The sequence below is a fragment of the Suillus subalutaceus genome, assembly GCF_016647625.1.
Source record: "Suillus subalutaceus strain FC151 chromosome Unknown DFJ58scaffold_76, whole genome shotgun sequence".
In the NCBI taxonomy this organism is placed as follows: Eukaryota; Fungi; Basidiomycota; class Agaricomycetes; order Boletales; family Suillaceae; genus Suillus; species Suillus subalutaceus.
This window is the reverse complement of record NW_024540325.1, coordinates 44,683-66,180: the sequence shown is the minus strand read 5'-3', so window position 1 is coordinate 66,180 and position 21,498 is coordinate 44,683. Positions and strand designations below refer to the sequence as shown.

The 21,498-nt window shown below is 48.5% G+C and overlaps 4 protein-coding genes across 4 annotated transcripts; 2 read left to right on the top strand and 2 right to left on the bottom strand.

Moving 5' to 3' along the window:
* Positions 1–9,108: 9,108 nt before the first annotated feature.
* On the bottom strand, positions 9,109–9,542 carry DFJ58DRAFT_645867 (uncharacterized protein; the record flags this gene model as incomplete). Its single annotated transcript, XM_041381428.1, has 2 exons — positions 9,109–9,278; positions 9,332–9,542. Coding segments are annotated over 2 exons (381 nt in total), but the record flags the coding sequence as incomplete, so codon positions are not given.
* Positions 9,543–11,538: 1,996 nt separating this feature from the next.
* On the top strand, positions 11,539–11,850 carry DFJ58DRAFT_624511 (uncharacterized protein; the record flags this gene model as incomplete). Its single annotated transcript, XM_041381088.1, has 1 exon — positions 11,539–11,850. A coding segment is annotated over one exon (312 nt), but the record flags the coding sequence as incomplete, so codon positions are not given.
* A 3,678-nt stretch (positions 11,851–15,528) lies between these two features.
* On the bottom strand, positions 15,529–17,418 carry DFJ58DRAFT_662561 (uncharacterized protein; the record flags this gene model as incomplete). The annotated part of the gene is made up of 4 exons (XM_041382304.1): positions 15,529–15,762; positions 15,811–16,542; positions 16,591–16,820; positions 16,911–17,418. The coding sequence occupies 4 exons, from the start codon at positions 17,416–17,418 to the stop codon at positions 15,529–15,531; spliced, it is 1,704 nt and encodes a 567-aa protein (XP_041242316.1).
* Positions 17,419–19,191: 1,773 nt separating this feature from the next.
* Positions 19,192–19,947, top strand: DFJ58DRAFT_729620 (uncharacterized protein; the record flags this gene model as incomplete). Its single annotated transcript, XM_041385774.1, has 3 exons — positions 19,192–19,208; positions 19,260–19,329; positions 19,381–19,947. 3 exons carry the CDS (start codon positions 19,192–19,194, stop codon positions 19,945–19,947), a joined length of 654 nt encoding a protein of 217 aa, XP_041242315.1.
* Positions 19,948–21,498: the final 1,551 nt, after the last annotated feature.

Here is a 21,498-nt window from a genome sequence, read left to right as displayed (position 1 = left end):
CCGGGTGAATGTTGGCATCAGAAGTTCGATGCTTTCGATGTTATTGATGTCGGGTCTTGATGCTTTCAGGCATGAACATGTAGATAGCCCTCAATCTCAGGGGTGTGGCAGAATTCACATTGTCTCAAACAGATATAATTTGAGTGAGATATTTGCACCATACTATGTATATACTGACTACCGAGTGCTGAGTGCTGAGTTTTGAGTTCCGAGTTCCGAGTGCCAAGTGCCGAGTTCCGAGTGCCAAGTTCCGAGTGCCGAGTGCCCCGAGGCCTTCGGGTATTAACATCCAGATAGCCCACGCTCTCAGGGGCCCATCAGAATTTAGATCATCTTAAACGGATGTGATTTGAGTGAGATATGAGCAAAATACTATATACCAAGTGAATTTCACCATCAGAAGTTTGATGCTTTTGATGTTATTGATATCAAGCCTCGATGCCTTCAGGCATTGACATGCAGATAGCCCTAGATCTCACGGGTCTGGCAGAATTTAGCCCATCCCAAATGGATAAGAGTTGAGTGAGATATGAGCAAAATCCCATATACTGTGTGTATTTCAGCATTGTAAGGTCAATGCTTTCCATGTTTGCAATGTCTAGCCTCAATGCATTCAGGCATTCACAAGCAGATAGAACTTGATCTCAGGGGCCTGTCACAATTCAGATCGTCTCACACGGATAAGACTTGAGTGAGATATGAGCAAAATATTATATATCAGGTGATTTTGATGTCAGGCCTTGCACCAAGGGTAAGCACATAGCACAACAGGAATAAATCCTGTTGTCCTAGTATCCTTATATATTGCATATACTATCGAAGGGATGTTGGGGATCATATTTTGCCTCAAACAGACATGATTTGAGGGAGATATGAGCAAAATACAATTTATTGGGTGTGTCTGAGCTTCGCAGGTTCAATGTTTTTGTTGTCAGCCTTGTGTGGGAAAAATTCTAAAACATCAGGAGAAACATAAAAACACATCATCAGGGACTGCATCAGGTTTGCTATGATCACACCTATGTATAATATGATAGATTGGCTTCCAGTGTACTGTTCCAGTCCCTGAAACAGTATCTGTCAGTGGTATGTATCTCTAAATACAAAAAAACTCGAAATTCAAGGCAATCACTGTGCACTGGTGCAAGAAAGTTACAATCACAAGATATATACATCAGCAAAATATGATTTTGCCACACGGTTACCAGAAGGTCACAAGCTTTGACAGTGCTTACTAGACTAAGGATATGATTGTCTTAACTCAATAGTCTTAACTTGCTAGGCATAATATAAGCTTTCTTAATAACCATGACTGTCATATCTTCCATAATAATCCTAACCCTCACAGCTTATGTATTATGTAGTAATCAACAATCATATTAGACTATCAAGTGAAGACTATCGTGTAATGACTATCAAGTTAAGACTACTGTATTTTATTCTAAGTCTGTACAATAGACCTGTGATACTTGATGAGTGTCAGCCTGAACAGTATATTAAAGATCACACTATCATACTACACATAGGTATGACTATTGAAGACATGATGTAGTGCCTTATGATGTGTTTTTATGTGTCTCCTGATGTGTTGAGAATGTCCTACATTACCTCATATGTCCATGTGGGGCCATATGAATTCTGTGAACTCCTGACATTAAGGGCTATCCACATGTCAATGAACACAGTCATCTAGGCCTCACATTGAAATCATTGAAAGCATCAAACTCCTGATGCGAAAATATGATCCAAATTCTGAAGGACCCCTGAGAGTGAAGGCTATCTGCATATCAATGCCTGAAAGCATTGAGGCCCGACATCAAAATCATTGAAAGCATTGAACTTCCAATGCTGAAATTCACCTGATATATAGTATTTTGCTCCTATCTCACTCAAATCACATCTGTTTGAGATAATCAAAATTCTGATGGACCCCTGAGAGCAAGGGCTATCTGGGTGGTAATGCCCGAAAGCATCGGGACACTCAGCACTCGGAAAGCACTTGGCACTCGGCACACTGGCACTTGGTACTCAGCACTTGGTAGTCAGTATATGGGATTTTGCATATATCTCACTCAAATTATATCTGTTTCAGACAATCTGAATTTTACCACACCCCTGAGATCGAGGGCTATCTACATGTCAATACCCAAAAGCATTGAGACCCGACATCAAAAACATCGAAAGCATTGAACTTCTGATGCCAAAATTCACCCGGTATATAGTATTTTGTTCATATCTCGCTCAAATCACATCCGTTTGAGATGATCTAAATTCTGACAGGCCCTTGAGAGTGAGGGTGATCCGGGAGTTAATACCCGAAAGCATCGGGGCACTCGGAACTCGGAACTCGGCACTCGGCACTTGGGACTCGGCACTCAGCACGGAACTCAGAACTCAGAACTCGGCACTCAGCACTCGGTAGTCAGTATATCCATAGTATTTTGCAAATATCTCACTCAAATTATATCTGTTTGAGACAATGTGAGTTCTGCCACACCCCTGAGATCAAGGGCTATCTACATATTAATGCTCGAAAGCATCAAGACCAGACATCAAAAACATCGAAAGCATTGAACTTCTGATGCCAAAATTCACCCGGTATATAGTATTCTGTTCATATCTCACTCAAATCACATCCATTTGAGATGATCTAAATTCTGATGGGCCCCTGAGAGCGAGGGCTATCTGGGGTTAATACCCGAAAGCATCGGGGCACTCGGAACTCGGAACTCGTCGCACTTGGCACTTGGTACTCAGCACTCGGTAGTCAGTGTGTGGTATTTTGCATATATCTCACTCAAATTATATCTGTTTCAGACAATCTAAATTTTGCCACACCCCTGAGATCGAGGGCTATCTACATGTTAATGCCCGAAAGCATCAAGACCCGACATCAAAAACATCGAAAGCATCAAACTTCCAATGCTGAAATTCACCCGGTATATAGTATTTTGCTCATATCTCACTCAAATCACATCTGTTTGAGATGATCTAAATTCTGACAGGCCCCTGAGGACGAGGGCTATCTGGGTGTTAATACCCGAAAGCATCGGGGCACTCGGAACTCGGAACTCGGCACTCGGCACTTGGGACTCGGCACTCAGCACTTGGGACTCAGTAAATCACATCTGTTTGAGATGATCTAAATTCTGATGGGCCCCTGAGAGCATGGGCTATCTGGGTGTTAATGCCCGAAAGCATCAGGGCACTCTGCACTTGGCACTCAGCACTTGGGACTCAGTAAATCACATCTGTTTGAGATGATCTAAATTCTGATGGGCCCCTGAGAGCATGGGCTATCTGGGTGTTAATGCCCGAAAGCATCAGGGCACTCTGCACTTGGCACTCAGCACTTGGTACTCAGCACTCAGTAGTCAATATATAGTATTTGCATATATCTCACTTGAAATTCACCCGGTATATAGAATTTTGTTCATATCTCACTCAAATCACATCTGTTTGAGATGATCTAAATTCTGATGGGCCCCTGAGTGTGAGGGCTATCTGGGTGTTAATACCCGAAAGCATCGGGGCCCTCGGCACTCGGCACTCGGCACTCAGAACTCAGTTCTCGGCACTTGGCACTTGGCACTCAGCACTCGGTAGTCAGTGTGTGGTATTTTGCATATATCTCACTCAAATTATATCCGTTTGAGACAATGTGAATTCTGCCACACCCCTGAGATCAAGGGCTATCTACATGTTAATGCCCGAAAGCATCAAGACCCGACATCAAAAACATCGAAAGCATCAAACTTCCAATGCTGAAATTCACCTGGTATATAGTATTTTATTCATATCTCACTCAAATCACATCTGTTTGAGATGATCTAAATTCTGACAGGCCCCTGAGGACGAGGGCTATCTGGGGTTAATACCCGAAAGCATCGGGGCACTCGGAACTCGGAACTCGGCACTTGGCACTTGGTACTCAGCACTCGGTAGTCAGTGTGTGGTATTTTGCATATATCTCACTCAAATTATATCTGTTTCAGACAATCTAAATTTTGCCACACCCCTGAGATCGAGGGCTATCTACATGTCAATGCCTGAAAGCATCGAGACCCCGACATCAATAACATCGAAAGCATTGAACTTCTGATGCCAACATTCACCCGGTATATAGTATTCTGTTCATATCTCACTCAAATCACATCCGTTTGAGATGATCTAAATTCTGACGGGCCCTTGAGAGTGACGGCTATCTGGGTGTCAATACCCGAAAGCATCGGGGCACTCGGAACTCGGAACTCGGCACTCAGCACACGGCAGAAAGCTTGATTGCAACACTGATGGCACTGAGGTGGATGAGGGAACACCTCCTGACAGTGATTGAATGCCTGAACGCATCGGGGCACTCAGCACTCGGCACTCAGCACTCGGCACTCGGAACTCAGAACTGAGCACTTGGCGCTCAACACTTGGGACTCATTCACCCTGTATCTTGGATTGTGCATATATCTCACTCAAATCATATCTATTTAAGACTATCTAAATTCTGATGAATCCCTGAGATCTAGGGCTATCTGCATGTCAATGCCTGAAAGCATCGAGAGCCGACATCAAAAACATCGAAAGCATCGAACTTCTGATGCCAAAATTCAACTGGTATATAGTATTTTGCTCATATCTCACTCAAATCACATCTGTTTGAGATGATCTAAATTCTGACAGGCACCTGAGAGCGTGGGCTATCTGGGTGTTAATACCCGAGAGCATCGGGGTACTTGGCACTCGGAACTCGGAACTCGGAACTCGGAACTCGGCACTCAGCACTCGGCACTTGGTACTCAGCCCTCGGTAGTCAGTGTGTGGTATTTTGCATATATCTCACTCAAATTATATCTGTTTCAGACAATCTAAATTTTGCCACACCCCTGAGATCGAGGGCTATCTACATGTTAATGCCCGAAAGCATCAAGACCCGACATCAAAAACATCGAAAGCATCAAACTTCCAATACTGAAATTCACCCGGTATATAGTATTTTGCTCATATCTCAATGCGAGACAAAAGATTGGAAACAAAACTCAAAATTCGAAACTCGAAAGTACTGACTACCGAATACCAAGTACCGAGTACTGAATCTCGGGTCTTGGTACTCGGTATTCGGTACTCGACACGATGCTCGAAACTCATAAAACTGTTTCGAATCACCGAGTACTGACTACCGAGTACCGAGTACCGAGTACCGAGTACCGAATCTCGGGTCTCGGTACTCGGTATTTGGTACTCGACACGATGCTCAAAACTCGTAAAACTGTTTCGAATCACCAAGTACTGACTACCGAGTGCCGAGACCCGAGATTCGGTACTCGGTACTCGGTACTCGACACGATGCTCGAAACTCATAAAACTGTTTCGAATCACCGAGTACTGACTACTGACTACTGAGTACCGAGTACCGAGTACCGAGTACCAAATCTCGGGTCTCGGTACTCGGTATTCGGTACTCGACACGATGCTCAAAACTCATAAAACTGTTTCGAATCACCGAGTACTGACTACCGAGTACTGAGTACCGAATCTCGGGTCTCGGCACTCGGTAGTCAGTACTCGGTGATTCGAAACAGTTGTACGAGTTTTGAGCATTGTGTCGAGTACCGAGACCCGAGATTTGGTACTCGGTACTTGGTGGTCAGTACTCGGTGATTTGAAACAGTTTTACGAGTTTCGAGCATCGTGTCGAGTACCGAATACCGAGTACCGAGACCCGAGATTCAGTACTCGGTACTTGGTATTCGGTAGTCAGTACTTTCGAGTTTTGTTTCCAATCTTTTGTCTCGCATGCCGAGTGCCGAATTCCGGGTGTCGGGTGTCAATACTCGGTTCTCAGTACTCGGTACTCGGTGATTCGAGTCTCGAGACTTGTGACTCGTGATTTACAAATCGACATTTGAAACTTGTGATTTCTGAGAACAATGTGTATTATCTTATGTATTTCTGTACTCATTTCATCACCGACTACCGAGTGCCGAATCTCGGGTCTTGGGTCTCGGTATTTCAAGACAACAAAAATGTATATCATCTTAAATTTGAATTTTCTTAACTCGAGCCTCGAAACTCGTAAAAATGTACAATACCTAGGCCTATCTGTCTATATGATATGTATCTGGGCCTACCCGTCTATCTAATACATAATTCACCTCACCCTTGGCCCACCTGTCTATCTAATATTACCCGACGTCGGCCCACCCATCTATGTAGAATTCCCCACGTCGGCCCACCCTTCTATCTAATATGACCCCACGTCGGCCCACCCGTCTATGTAATAAATAATTCCGCTCACCCTCGGCCCACCCGTCTATCTAATATTACCCAACGTCGGCCCACCCATCTATGTAGAATTCCCCACGTCGGCCCACCCGTCTATCTAATATGACCCCACGTCGGCCCACCCGTCTATGTAATAAATAATTCCGCTCACCCTCGGCCCACCCGTCTATCTGATATTACCCCACGTTGGCCCACCCGTCTATCTAATATTACCCCACATCAGCCAACCCGTCTATGTAATAAATAATTCCCCTCACCCTCGGCCCACCCGTCTATCTGATATTACGCCACGTCGGCCCACCCGTCTATCTAATAAATATTTCACCGCTCCCTCGGCCCATCCGTCTACAAAATAATACTAATACGTCGGCCCACACGTCTATATAATACTATTTGCTATACATCTCTCCTCAGGTCTATAATATATGTCAATCCTACTCTACATATTACCCACATGGGCCCACCCATCTCCATAATAATATTTCTCCCGGCCCATCCGCTATCATCGATGATATATATAACATTAGCATAGATGGGCCCACCCGTCTCCATCGGAAATAATATGCCTCCCGGCCCACCCGTCAACATCGGGAATATACATAACATCGGCCCATAATCCGCTGGCCCGTATTACACGGGATATTATGTAGGTCGGGTGACCCGTATAATACGGGATTTGTCACTGAAGGGGCTCCCATATCCGCATCAGTTGTCTTATCAGCGTCTCAGTACACGTCTTAACATCTCACTATCGCTCGCATACCGCTTTCACCCAGTTCCGCTTTTCGACGCGTGACTATCCCGCGCTTCGCGCGCCTATAGCGCCTTTGTTCCCGCGCTTTCGCCTTATCACGCGCTTTGCGCATTCCCCCTAGAGTTGACCAGTGGATATTTGCTTTCTCCGCTTCCCCTAAGGGACGAACATATCGCACTCATATTTTCCTCCCTTCAACAATTATATCAGCTGCACCCTCAGCTGAGTTGAAGATCCTTCAGCGGCTTAGCGACTGGCGCAAGAGATTCCCCACGCATGATGTTGTCCGGGACCAAGTCTGCTGAACCACGACGAGTTGGCGAGGGTGAAGAGGGCGACAAGGGGCGTGTGGCGATGATGTTAGTGGTATCAGCATTACTCGAGTGAGTCTCTGCTGCAGCTTTGTTGGCGCCACTGTCATTGGGAGAGTCGACAGGACCATCCCGCAAGCGTTTTGCAAGTTGTACTGCAGAGTATGTCAGTCACTTGGCGGGAGAAAAGAACAACAATCATACCTCGTCCTGCCATGTCCGGAACCCGTTCATCTCCAGAGGACTCTGCAGCCTCCGGCGGGGCTCTCTTCTCAGCTGGCCCCTTGGCCTTGGGCCGGATAGGTGCCTTACCTTTCGTCTTCTTCGCTGGGACAGCCTTTTCTACAGGCGCAACAGTTGGTGAGACCCTCTTCTTGGATGCTCGAGAGGGGCCTTCTGATTTCGCCTTCCGTTTCTTGGAGGACTCGTTGTCTTCGTAATCCGAGTCGTCATTGGGTGCGTCATCCAGGTCTTCATCCAGGTCTTCGTCCGGGTCCTCTGAGCCAGATCGAGCATCACTAGACATCAAGGAAATGACCTCCTTGCCAACCTTCTTCTCGGCCTTTTTCTCGACCTTTTTCTCAACCTTCTTGTCAGCCTTCTTCTCCACCTTCTTCTGGCCCGTCGGGCGCTGGACTACTATGAACTCGTGGGAGGGGGGAGGCTTGACAGTGGGACGGACAGGAGAGGCGTCCACATCTGAATCATCAGCTGCCTGAGGCTCGTCCTCCGAAAGAGATATTGTGGAAGCAGGGAGCGTTGATGCCTTCTTCACAGATTTACCTTTGATCCTTGTAGTAGCCATGCTCGGCTTCTGGCGGGGAAGCCCCCGGCGATCGGATTGGCCGTTCGCAAAGAGGTGACGTCCTGCTGCGTGCTCAGAATCTCCTGCAGGGGGCGCACCCACCAGTATTGGGACTTCAGAAGTCACAAGTTTAGCTGTGCGAAATGATCAGTGGTGAGACTGGAGGCTGGGATGATCATAATAAACATACCTTGCTTAGCTCCGGAAACCTTTGTGACGTACATAGTGCCAGCCTGCAACGCCACGACGATGGTGCCGATCTCCTTGAGAGTCAAGTTTGCAATTCCTTTATTGGCGTTGGAATGAACCCCACCGGGGAGGAGCACATCGTCTGGATAGCCCTTGATGACCAATGAATTGCGCACGAGCTCTGATGGCAGCGTCTTCCATGGAAAAATCTTGAGGGATGACAGTTTGCCACCGTGGATGTCTGTTACTCACTGTCAGCATACCGATAAACCCAATACATTAAACATACCGATTTGACGAGATATCTCGTCCTTAATCCACTTGAGTCCATTCTTTGCGATGTCGATACATTCTGCAGGGGGTTTTGAAGCCACGCGGGGGTTGCCCTGGACCTCCACAACCTCGTCCTCAAAGGCCTCTTCGACCACAGCCAGAGATGCAAGGTTACTGGGGTTTGAATGAGAACTCAATCCGCAAAAGATCCACAAGAGCACTCACTATACTTGCGCTTTCAAATGGCCAATGATGGTATCTTCGTCAGCCTTGCACAGTGACAACCAAAACTGAACGAGATATCAGATAATGTGCAAGTGACTTTAACATATACTTACGTCGGCAGCTCCAGACGTTGTATGGGCCATGCCCAAAGAACCGTCTTGATTGATGACTTTGCTGCAGGCTACAAGTGCAGCCTCGAAGCCGAAACGGGCCGCTCCAGTGTCCATCTGTATGCCTTCAGAAACATGGCAGTAAGAGAACATCATTGTACGTGCTAATCCAGAGAGCTTCTTCGTAAATTTTTGGAACTCCTGTCCCCGCGCGGAAACTGTCTGAGGTCCACCGAGCAATAACGCAGTCTCACCACAAATCTCGAGAATATCCTGCCAGTCGTTTGGGAATGATTCCTTGAAAGCATTGTAGCACTTGCGGTGCACGCTAGCACCTTTATGTTATGATATTAGCATAAGAACATCGAAAGAAGAGACAGATACTCACTTGGCGTGCCAGGAGCCTCTGGAGCCTCGTCCCCGAGCCTGCTGAGCTCCTGCTTGAGGTTATTTTTAAAGTAATTGGCATATGCATTCCAGTGGTTCACATTGTTGACGGTGCGTGCGTGACTCTTGTTCCATAATGAAATAATTTGGGAGGAAGGGATTGACGTGTTGTGGGCGAGGTCATTGATGACACATTCAAGCTCTACGAAGCCCTCTTGATGGGTGGCATTCGTCTCGTCGTTTTCTTCGGCCTCTCACAAAGGAAGGGCTAACATTACCCTCGCTCATGCCAGCGTCCATGACAGTGTCCTCAGAAAAAGCCGCATAAGGTGGAAAGGTGGGGGCCATATCCATATCCCAGTCCCCAAGGCCTGTGGGCATGTCCCAGTCCCCCAGGCCTGCAGGGGTTGGAGGTATGACACGTGTCGAAGGGATGGTGAGTTGCATGGTAGATGATCCAGGGATGTTGTCATCACTGGTGATCAAAACTGCCGTTAATCATACCGTTGAAGTCGAAAGATTCCTGCTCAAAAACAGCAGGCTTTGTCAACATGTTGGGCTGCGGGGGCTGTGGGAGCCTCTGACGAGGTTGCTGGTCGGCCATGGAGAGAGGAGGCTCGTAAAAAAACATCTGCCGATGTTGGCGATGTTGGCTGAAGCTGCACACCCAGGCTGCGTGCGCGATGAACTGGAGGGATGAAAGCGGGGAGAGGGACAGATTGTTGGCGAGGCTGGACAGATTGTTGGCGAGGTTGGACAGATTGTTGGTGTGACTGGTTGTGGGCCTCGACGTCAGCTGGTGCCTCTTGGAGAACCAGCCTTGCCCGATGCGCAGATGCCTCCTTGACCAGACCAACGTCCCGGTCGGTAGCTTTGATGGTACCGCGCAGTCGAGTTGGCGTCTGTACTGGCGGTGGAGTCGGTAGGCGCCTGCCTCCACCAACTTGTTCCTCGAGGAATTCTCCCTCGCTTCCACCACACTCTGGGAGCGGTGAGGAGGCTGAATAGCCAGGAGGCGGGGAGTCCTGCATTTTGGGCGATGACTTTTGGGTCATGACTAGAATGATGAATTAGTGTGAGGCTGGAGCGCACATGAAAATAAAATAAAACCTCTTGGAACGTACAGGGATGTGTGGGCGTTTGTCGGTCCAACGAGGCTGGGCATTTGTCGGTTCAACGAGGCAGGAGAGGGAAGTCGTTTGAGCTTGGATATTAACATTTGAGATCCTAGAATATTTGGTCCGATGAAGGGATCCAGAGGGATCTGCAGTATCAAAACCGAAGTCAGAAGGTGATCGGCAGATTTGGAATTAATTTACTTACATTTGGATGATTAAAAGAGGGTCGTTGACGGCTTCTGGGATGGTAGTCAAAGGCTCAAAGCCATTGGCAGAGGGGTGCGGTGAGGTTCAGCCTGCAGGCTAATTTGACCACAGGCTACCACGCTCATGAACAAGAACGAGCTCAAACAGATTAGGACCGATGATGTTGGGAGAGCAAAACACGGAAGGTGTCAGGGATGATGGTCCTGCAGACTGCTTGGGGACAGTACATGTTCTTGCGCTTTGGGAATGTCTTGAGCAGGAGTGTCGTAAGGTAACGATCGATCTTCTCCGAGGAGTAACAGGTTCTTCTTGTGCAGAGTGTCGACAACGTTTTCTGAGTACCGTTCCACAATATCGGGGTGAACATTGCCTCGAAGGCCTCAGTCAGTGTGAGATGTACTGGTGTAGATTTACCTAAACCGTGTGAATTTGGGAAATGTTACGTGTTACACCCCACAATCCCTTTCACATTTCACTATGTAATACCAGATGCTGACGACTTCTCTTTTCATCGATGCCGAGGGCCACCTTTGCGACACTCCTTCTTCCTTCACTACGATCTTCCTGGCACCTATTATCCACCATCGCCCACGATGGCAACCACCATGGATTTCGACAAGCTGGATCGCCTCGTCAGTCAGATCGGATCGCAGCGCGGGTGGATGAATGAGAAGGTGTTGGAAGAATGGTTTGAGAGGCGAAGAGAGGCAGAAGATGAACTGGAACGTTGGAGGGAGGCTGATGGGATCCCTTGCATCACTGGAGGCTTGATGGCCCTATGTGGTAAGTTGATAGTCTGTCTAAGTGTGGAATGACTGACGGTTCTACAGGCTCACTAAACGGGCGAGGGGGAAACTTCCCCTGGACGACACTACCCTCCCTCCTTGCCCGCCGTGGATGCGTCATCCACAACTACCCTGAGAATGTCCTCGTGCCTGGCGAAAAACGCAGCACACTCCTCAGGAGCAAGGGGATCCACGATCTCACCCTTCCCAGCCGGGCCATACTCGCGGACGCCCTCAAAAACAATTTACTCACCGTGCAACACATCACCGCTGAAAAAACCTGCCAAAGACTACTGGCTTCCCATGAGCCCATCATTTTGGGCGAAGCGCCTGCACCTGAATCACCCCATACTCGTGGTCGGCGCATTTTCGTTGACGGTAGGATTGACCGTAAGGGTCTTCGTCGTCAACTGCCATCTCCGTCGCCTTCACCTGCACCGTCGCCTCCTCGTCGCTCTCGTCGGCGGGTAGTTTATTCTCCCGAGCCTTCACCTGAACCGGAACCTTCACCTGGACCAGAGCCTTCACCTGGACCAGAGCCTTCACCTGGACCAGAGCCTTCGCCTGAACCATCTGCACCCCCTCGCCTCCGTCACCGGAATGTCCGGATGTTCGTTGAATTACCACTTGCACCTCCCTCCTGGAGGCTGAAGGCAGCACAGCGGTGTTCTTCATCCGCTCCAGCAACACCACCGCCAGCACCAACCATACCTGAGGGATCATCCGCACAAGCCCCACCTTCGGCACAGCCTGAGAGAGTAGATGCCAGTGATTTGATCCCACAGATAGCTGTCCTTACCCAGCCTAGTACCCAGCCTAGTACCCAGTCTCTTACTCAGCCTCTTAGTTAGTATCTCCCGCCTCTTAGTTAGTATCTCCCGTTACTGTACAATTCTATAGAGTTTACGAAGCTGCAATGATAGTGTGGGTAGTGTCATGAAAAAAGATTCGCAGTCGCTTGTTACGATCACCTTGTCACGATCTTGAGATTCATTGATGCTGATTGAGCGGAAGGATGTTGGGCGCAACATCTCAAGAGCCTCCTCAACCAATCACATTGCAAATAAAACTCGTATTAAAGTCCTATCATACAGAAAACATGTCTCTGCAGCTTCGTAAAGCTATATGTATGGCTACAAAGAGGTGAACACTGAAGATCTTATGACCCTGCTTCAGATGAGATAGAAAAACACTGCATTTTAGCATGCACAGTCGCTTCACTGTGCGTAAGACTGGTATACCTCTGATTGCTTCGTTGAGTTGTGAGTGTTTCAATGGTTCCAAGTCGCTGAATTGCAACGTTCAGCAAACCTTCCACAATTATAAGCCTGGGTTACCCACAACTACACGAGGGATCAGATCACAAGTGATCAATTGGTTGTTCAGCTTGCTCTACGAGAGGTTTGGAATGCTAAATGAGTGTGAGCGGGAACAGGATTGATGATTGACTCGGATCGTGTGTCCAGATCACTGCCAGATGACTTAATGTTCACGCCAACCTCTATCTCATGTATTAAGGACCGCCTGCCGTGAATCAGGTAGGTTTTCGCAGTTGCCATCATACAATTGCATGATATTCACGCAGGTGTATGGAATCTTATTCGTTCCTTGTTTCAAGTTCCCAACTGTGCTGGACGGTGTTCACGCAGTGGTGTATCATACTCTGGATGGTGTTCACGCAGTGGTGTATCATACTCAACACCATCTTCACACATTGTTGGGAGGGTTGTAAACAAACTACGAATATATTCACGGAGCAGGTATCCTTACTACAAGTGTGCATACATAGTGTCTAAATGCTATCATATCCTTCTCGTATATACCTGGTGTGTGAGCTCCCTGCAAGACAGCCGCAAGTGCCGCTAGGACCCAGAGCCCACAGTCGTAGCTGTTGGTCTGTAGAGGATGGACTGTTAGCGGGCGGGCTACCCAGCCTTTAAGATCGACACGGTGTGAGCCACGGCGTTGGTGGGCGATGAATGATAAACGCGCGATAAGATTCATAATGTCCTGTATCGAATCATTGTTAGTTCAACAGCGGATAACATCATCTAGTGCTGACCTTCACATCATTTTTCCATGGCCGTTGTTCAGCCAGGCTGTCGAAGAGGTGGAGCTCTTTAGTTGGGATATATATTGCGCAGAGTACCCAGTGTCCAACTGGTGAGGGATGGTGAATAGGTAAGATCCAAACATCTTTGTCCCAAAAGGACGTCCATGCAGTATTCCGCCATAGTATCTCATCCGACACGTTGTATCGGATACGCGGGAGGTCGTGTGTGGAAAAAATGGCACAAGGCCGCATGCGTGAACTTGTCAGTATCTCAGAGTATAACAGTGCCACACAACCATTGATACACGTATCGTTGAGGCGGGCAGTGGGCTGTGCCAGGAAGGACTGATCCCTTGCGTCGAACACTTGACAGGGAAAACCATCCTGCGCTGGTCGCACCCGAGTCAGGGGGGCGCCTGAGGATGGTACTATGACGTGATCCTCTTCACGAGGAACTTTGAAAGTATCTGTGCGAAGATTCTATGATATTTGATGAGTCCAAGTACATATTTACAGACGAAGACATACCTCTGGCAGTTCCCAGCTTATCGTGAATTCAGGTTCTGGTATGACTTCATCATCCTCGTCATCACTAATGGTACCTTGGGGTAAAACATCCATGAGCACCGCTTCTTCAACGGCTTCTTCGAATGCAGGCACTATAAATTCGTCTGCGTCATCCTCGGGGGAGGGTTCATCGAGCGCCAACAAGGTTGGTATGAGCCTGTAGACACCACCTTCTGATTGTCCCTCACAAAGAGTGATCGCGAGATTGGTTGCCACTGTGATATTGCTGACGAAGCGGATAGAGGACGCTAGCGGGGTGACCCATTTAGTTTGAAGTTGAAGGACATGATCCCGCTGTTGCTGCAGCGGAAATAAAAATGTGCGATCTGGTAAAATCAGTACCAATCATTGAAACACTAGAATGACTTACTTGCAGGAGAACGTAGGGCAACCTCTAGCACAGCCAACTCATCTCTAAACCATCGACAGAGATTGTCGGCTTCGAACCCAAGACGGCGTTGTTCCTCTTGACATCGCTGTCATTTCAGCAAAGCTTGTATCCCATCTCGTACATCGGCGTCTTCCATCCAACAGGGGACATCTCCTACGGATGGGGTGATCCAAACATCCTCCATCAACGTCGGATCATTTCGAAGGTCAGCGAGTTTGGTAGGAAGAGGAGCGGGGAGCGGGACACCCCAAGATGGGTCATAGAGGCTCTCGAGACGCTCGCAGTAGCCATTATTCTTGCGGATCACAGTCATCAAAGCTGGTTGGCGCTTTGTGATGGCTTTGCGAGTCTGCTGATGGAGCTTCGTGCCTGTTAAAATGAGTCACAATTCAGATATAGCAAGACAGAAGCATGGAATATTACCAAGGGCCTGATTTGCACCGCCAACCGCACGGTCGAGTTTATCCCACTCAAAAAAGCTGCCTATGGCTCGCTTGCGGATATTTATTTTGAGGTCACGAGCCATGAGAAGAGTTTGAACGAAGTCTAAGTCGACACCTTGGAGTTCAGGAAATCTGTCGTGGACGTTAAGTGAGGCATACAATAATTCAACCTTGTTCATCAAACGGTTGTGGCTGTGCTTGAGGCTCTCAAGTGCATCTAGTGTCTCCTCGGTAACCGAGCCCTTCTCCACCACAGTGCGCATGGCTTGCAAAGCCCTATCAGAAGCATCGAGGTCAGCTTGGAGAGTAAGCACAACGTCAAGCTCTTTCTTCAGGCGTGCTGGAGCATCTGTTGATTGCAATAAAATGTCAGTTGGACCTTCGAGCGACTTTGACGGACATACGGGCGCGAATGGAGAGTTGTGACCTTTTTTGATCCGCCCATTGATCCTCAAGATCTTCGATTTTGACACCGCACTTATTCAGGACATCTTTAGCCGCTGCACCCTGGGCATTGACACCACGTTTGAGCCAGCATTTGATCCATTCACCCAGATCTGTTCGCATCTCCAGTCCGATGGCACCGGCCTGGCGGTCTATCAACCAAAGACGCCTCTGTCGCTATGCGCTATTATTAACAAAGGAACATAATGAGAATCTTGCGACTTACAGACGACGACCGTTGAATTCCGATCAGCTTGACAAACCTCGACCAGAGCCTCTCAGTACCCTCGCTGTCAGACAGACCAAGGCCACTGCACATCCGAGGGTTATACTCCAGTTGACAGGCCCATTTGTGGCCATATGCGTGCATGGCTGTCGTCGCGAATCGAAGCCGCGAAGTCACAGGCTCGGGAAGAATATCATACTGCGTGACACATTAGGTTGAGATCTTGTCTGTCAGAGAATTACTTACCTGAGATAATGAGCGGGAGAGGACGCAGCCGATGTCGTAGAGCGTGATGACGGTAGCTTCCTGCGGTAAGAGGGAAAATAGGTGCTCGATGAGGGATACTGCATATTTCTGCTGCTCGCCAGGCAAATTGATATTGGCAAAGAAGAGCGGGATGTCGTGACGACAAATAAGGGCCATGACGCCCGCATCATCAAACGATTCCATGGCAGCCTTCTGCTTCTTACCATCCGCGGCTTCGTAGGAATTCTCGCACTGATCAATGGCTTCATCCGGGACTACAGAAGTGCGGATCTTGGGTGCTCGCTTACGCTTCGAGATGATCCGCCGCCCAACTTCATCAACCTGGGTCTTCAGAAGGAAATACGAGGGTTCGTAGAAGCGCGGGCAGTCGCCTGCAGATCGTCGATGACGATGATGGAAGTTACTGTCAGTTGCAACGTGTATATCTCCGCCTTCACTAAGTGGCCTGCCGAATAGCACACCTCCAAAGCATGCTGGACAGCACTGCATTAGGATGGCGGCACATTGGCCTTGAAGCAGGGAGGTACTGAAAGGCTTGGGGGTAGACGGGCTAGCCTCCTCATTACATTGAGGGCTACGAGCCTCGTAGACACACTCTCGACATATTTGTACCGCGGCTTCAGTCTGCCGCTCGACTTCGGTCTGTAAAATATCATACCACTGAACAGCTTGACCCAATCCATGCCGGAATGGCTCTTGAACGACTTGGCCCTGGGTGAAGTGAGGAAGAGCCCATGAGGCTGGTTAGTCGGAACTCACGGCTGCATTGGTCATTTGAAATCCTCGGCGGGAATAATGAGTCTTCAGGGCAGCGGTGAGCGCGTGGATAGCATCACACGAACGCTCGAATAATGCCTGGTAGAACGCAAGGAGGTCTGTGGAGACTGCCATGCGTGGTTGAGATGGTGCAGTTGGAAAAAGGCCGTGATGTACGAGGACTTGCGAGAGTGTTGAGCATTTGCACGTCATTACATTGACATATAGGAAACCTGGACTTATCAGCTGGAGCCGCAAATCAGAAACGAACTGCTTACGGTCGAAAAAGAGACAGACTATAGAGAATCTTCGCTGTACGCAACTGGAGCTTGCGCAGGCAGATATGACCAGACATATTTCTGCAAGAGGGTGCCCATGGGTTCTTGCCGAGTACTTGAGATGCAGGTCTACCAATGTGGGTATGAGGGCCTTCCAGGATGTATAAAGATTATTTGCCATTTTGTCTGGCAGGATACGGCGCCCCAGGTCCTCGGGTGCCAGGTCTGTAGGGCAAGGTCCTTTGTCGGGCTGGTAGTCATGGACCATAGAGTCGTCCTCGTCATAAAAATAGCTTGCAGTGTCGTCAACGTTTGCTGGTGCTTCAGGTTGAGCTGGCGCAGAACTAGAACTCGGTGTTTGAGTAGTTAGCATTTGGGGATTCATTAGAGCAGCCATTTGAGCGACGAGGCGCTTATGTTTGGAGTTAGCACCTGGAATGTGAACGAGTGTCTGCGATTTTTTGGGATCTCGAGCCTTCTTGGGGCTCACAAAGTGTACTCCAAGTCCTGTAGATATTGGCTGAGCGCCACGTGTGGGGCGGATGGCCAGCATGATGGTCGTCGTCGTAGTGTAGAACAGAAAGACAACGAAAAACGGACTTGGAAACTGACAGCAGTGTCCAAGATGCCAGGAAGAGCACTGAGGCTCTATATCTGGCGGGCTCACCATAGACCTATCCAGAGGCTGAACGGAGCGGGATGGGAATGTTGACGACGATCCTGTGAGGTCGTAGTGGAGGGTACGGAGTATTCAGTGAGGACCAGGAGGATCCAGCGAGGACCAGGAGGATCCAGCGAGGGCCACGAGGATCCGGGGAGGCACTGCAGAGGAAAAAAAGTATATTTGGGCTGTGCTATAAATAGATCATCCGCGAGGCTGGGTCTCTTAGACCCATATAACCCTAACATATTAATGGGGTCTCACAGACCTTTATTACCACCGAGAAGTCCTGCCTGAGGTGGCAGCACCCCTGGTCTGAGAGCGTGAGGTGCGTTGTAAGTATGAAAAGATGACATATAACATACCTCTGGGAGTATTCAGAGTAGCATAGATGGTAGTGAAAATGCAAGGCTACAGTTAAAGCAAAACCCCGAGGGAAAGGAACCAGAAATGTGATTTTTCGCCACGCTGCGCGCCGCATTTTACAAGAAAAGAACGGAAAAGTTGTGGTAAAGTGCCCGCCGCACTTTATTTTACCGTAAAATCTTGAGATTTTACGGGTGGCTGAGAGCTCCGGCGGCGGAATTTTACATGGATAGGGCGGGCGGGCACACTCGCTCATTTTCGCCAAACAATTAAGCAAATTTAAACATGTATATTGCATGGGTGCACGTATATATAGCTGTACATTATGGACAGAGAAAAAAACATAAACCATGCCGTCTTTCTGCATGTGCGCACGCGAAATTTCGACGGAATCGCGTCGCAACAACAGCGCGAGGTTGATGGGAGACGCGACACGGCGACACAAGGGGGCCCGGCGAGCTCCGTCGGTGAGTAGTTTCTGTGCTTACAAGTGGTCCTGAAGTGCAGGTACAGGTGCGGTACATCCTGTAGTGCGAAGACGACGGAACGGGAGCTGCAGATCTGCGCGTTGAGCGTTAGTACTGGTAAGTAAGACGCGTCGCGTTGCTGATGTGTCAGCGAGGTCACGTGTTTTGGCGTTTTACCAATAAAACCAACTTTACCCGTCCCGCAATCTACCCTGAAGCACTCATCGGTTCCCTGATGCTAAGTACTGATGGCCTTGCAACTGATTGGATGAAAACGCAGGCCAACCCACGGGCGGTGTTTTAGGAAGGTGAGCTGCAGATTGGCAGACTATCATGATGACCTCGCGAATCGATTCTTCCAGTGGCATGTCAATATTATTCACTAACCCTAACTCCCCTCATAAGTTGGCTGACGCAGATCCCTCGGGCCACGTCCGAGACGGATATTTGTTAGTAGCGGGCCAGGATTTCATGTTCCAGGCTCACAACCGCGTGGAAGTGTTGACACATCGAGAGCCAAACTCACTCCAACTTGATTCATGAAGTTTCGGCTCGCCTTGACACGCCCGTTGGCCTGACCTGCCTGATCGACTCCTATTCTCTGGCTTTTGGCCTCTGCTTTTTGCAATCGACTTTGTTCATCCCGACAGATCTCTGGTGGATGGCTCTAACTATTAGCTCACTTTGTCCTAGTTCGCCGATATATGTTACCGGTTCCTGGCCTGCACATGCCCTTTGGCTGTTGGCCTACATGGTTTCTTCTGGTGCTACGCAACTTTTTGCTCACTTTATATAGATTTCAAGAACATCCCCGTCCACAGCGTATTGCAGAATGTCTTACCTTTACTGGTGTGTCTGCACTAATACTACACTTCCTCTCGGTGCTGATCCATTGTACAGGCAGGATTCAGAGCTGTACAATCATGTCAAGGCATCACAAGCAGGGCAATCACAAGCGACTGCCGATGATGTACGTTTTGTCTGTGCTCGTAAATGTTAGTGCTCTAACATTTGGCTGTAGGGTCAGTCGACTCAGCAGGACTACCTGCCTTCTGCTCTAGTGAATTCATACAAGGATCCTACGCCCGCTGATACTCAACATCAAGTCATGTATGGCATGAACTCGACGAGCAATGACCAAGTACTCGCTCCTGTTGGTCTACATGACGCGGGCCTATCCGAAAGTGATGATTCAGGCCCACTTCCAAGTGATGTCTCGGTACCACTTCCACTCCTTGATCAACAAATCGGTCAGCCCAACATTCTTAGGTATGAATCCCTCATAATCCCTATTATTCGGAACATCAACTCGTTCAATAGTGCTGTTGGACAACCTTCAAACGACGGTTTTCCCACACAGATTCCATGCTTGTGGACTGACCATCAAGGCAAGTGTGACTTTTCTGTGAATACTATCAAGAGCATGCTCACGCATATATCATCACAACATCTCCGTAAGAAGCAGCCATCCGCTAGTCAGGTGCAATGCCACATTTGTTCGCCTCCAAAAACCATCAGGAGAGATACAATCCGCCGGCACATCCGGGAAATACATTACGGAGACAAGTGTCGCCGTAGACACTCCTAAAGGGCGTCCCAACCTATATAATTTTACGCATTCACAACCACGATACATTACTATACTCTTCGTGTGCTGGCCACCGTCCTACTATCATTTTCATTGGCCCTTCTCCTCCCTGCTATCCATACTTAGTATGTGCAACTTGTTACAATTGATTTGGTATCCTCCTTCAGTCCTGCGTGTGCTTTGAAGCTGTCCATACAGCCTGTTAGTGCACTGCACGAAATTAGAATCACAGCAGCCAGTAAAACAAAACACACGGTGTCACAACTGACTACTGGACACTCGACCACACCACAGACAACTCTAAGCTGAGCCGCCGGTCCTGTAGTAAGAGGAAAGTGTATACAATAACAGAAGAGCGCGAAAGGACATGGGCATACATAAAAAGAGGGGCTGCAAAAAGTCAAATGAGAGTGGTAGAAAGTACAGCGAGGGAGCCCAAAGAACGAATACAAGAACAGGGTAAGCATTTACGTAGCAATATGCAAGTGGCTCTGCTGTAACACTTCCCAGCACCAAATTGAAGGTTCGAGGTAACAATTTGCTGCCGTGCCTGAAAGCTCGACTCTTGAAAGCTTGATACCTGGATCTTGCATTCTCATGAGGGAGGAGTTGTACATGAGACCCCGATCTCAGTGAACTGTGTTGTATGTGCCAGTGCGGCCCAGTAGGTAAGTATAAGTTGAAGTTGAAGATCGTGACGCGTCACCGCAGCCGGCTTGTTGATGTGTTGTTTGGTTGCTTACATAAGTAATACCTCACATCAGTCCTTCAGTTTGCAAGTGATCAGAGCTCAGCGGAGCCTCAGGCTCAGCCGCTCAGCGCTCATGCTGCCATGCGCATGATCAGTTTTTCTTCCGAGTCTATCAAGATTTGGCCATGAAGTTCCAATGGTACAGTCCCCATTTCACATCCGTGTCAGTGATGAGCTCTGTTGAACAAGGGAATGTGGCTCATCACCCAATCCTGGATATTGATTCAGAGAGCTTGCCACCGTGCAGCGCCTCTTTGATGTGTCCAAAAACCTGGCGGATTCGGTTTTTCTGGACTTTGTCAACGCGTGCTCTGTAAACCTAGCTCAGAGATGGTCGGGATGCAATCTGATGGGAGCATGCTGATGGAGTCGGATGATTCCTCGAGTCTTGTACCGATTTCTCCTCATAGAAGGCGTGTCAGCGGAATTCACCTGCCGCGTACACAGGTGAGTCAGGGTTGACCCTCGTACGTCACAATGAGATCTAAGATCTTCTCAGCATTAGGGCGATTTCGATACGGAGCAACTGGATTCACTGGTAGCGATACTGAACCTCCGTTGCCTCATCTATCGCGCACCTGAGATCACATAGAACACTACTATAAACTACCTTCTGTGGATCACGGGTCTCTCCTCACCGTCACCGTCAATACGAGTGTATGCAGCACACATCCTCGATGAAATTCTTACCGTGGTCCCGCGTAATTGGTCTCGCGTGACCTATCATCAACTAGAGACCCACAGGCCAAAGTTCAGCGTCGTGTTCTCGACGTTCTATTGAAACAGATAGTACCCGCATC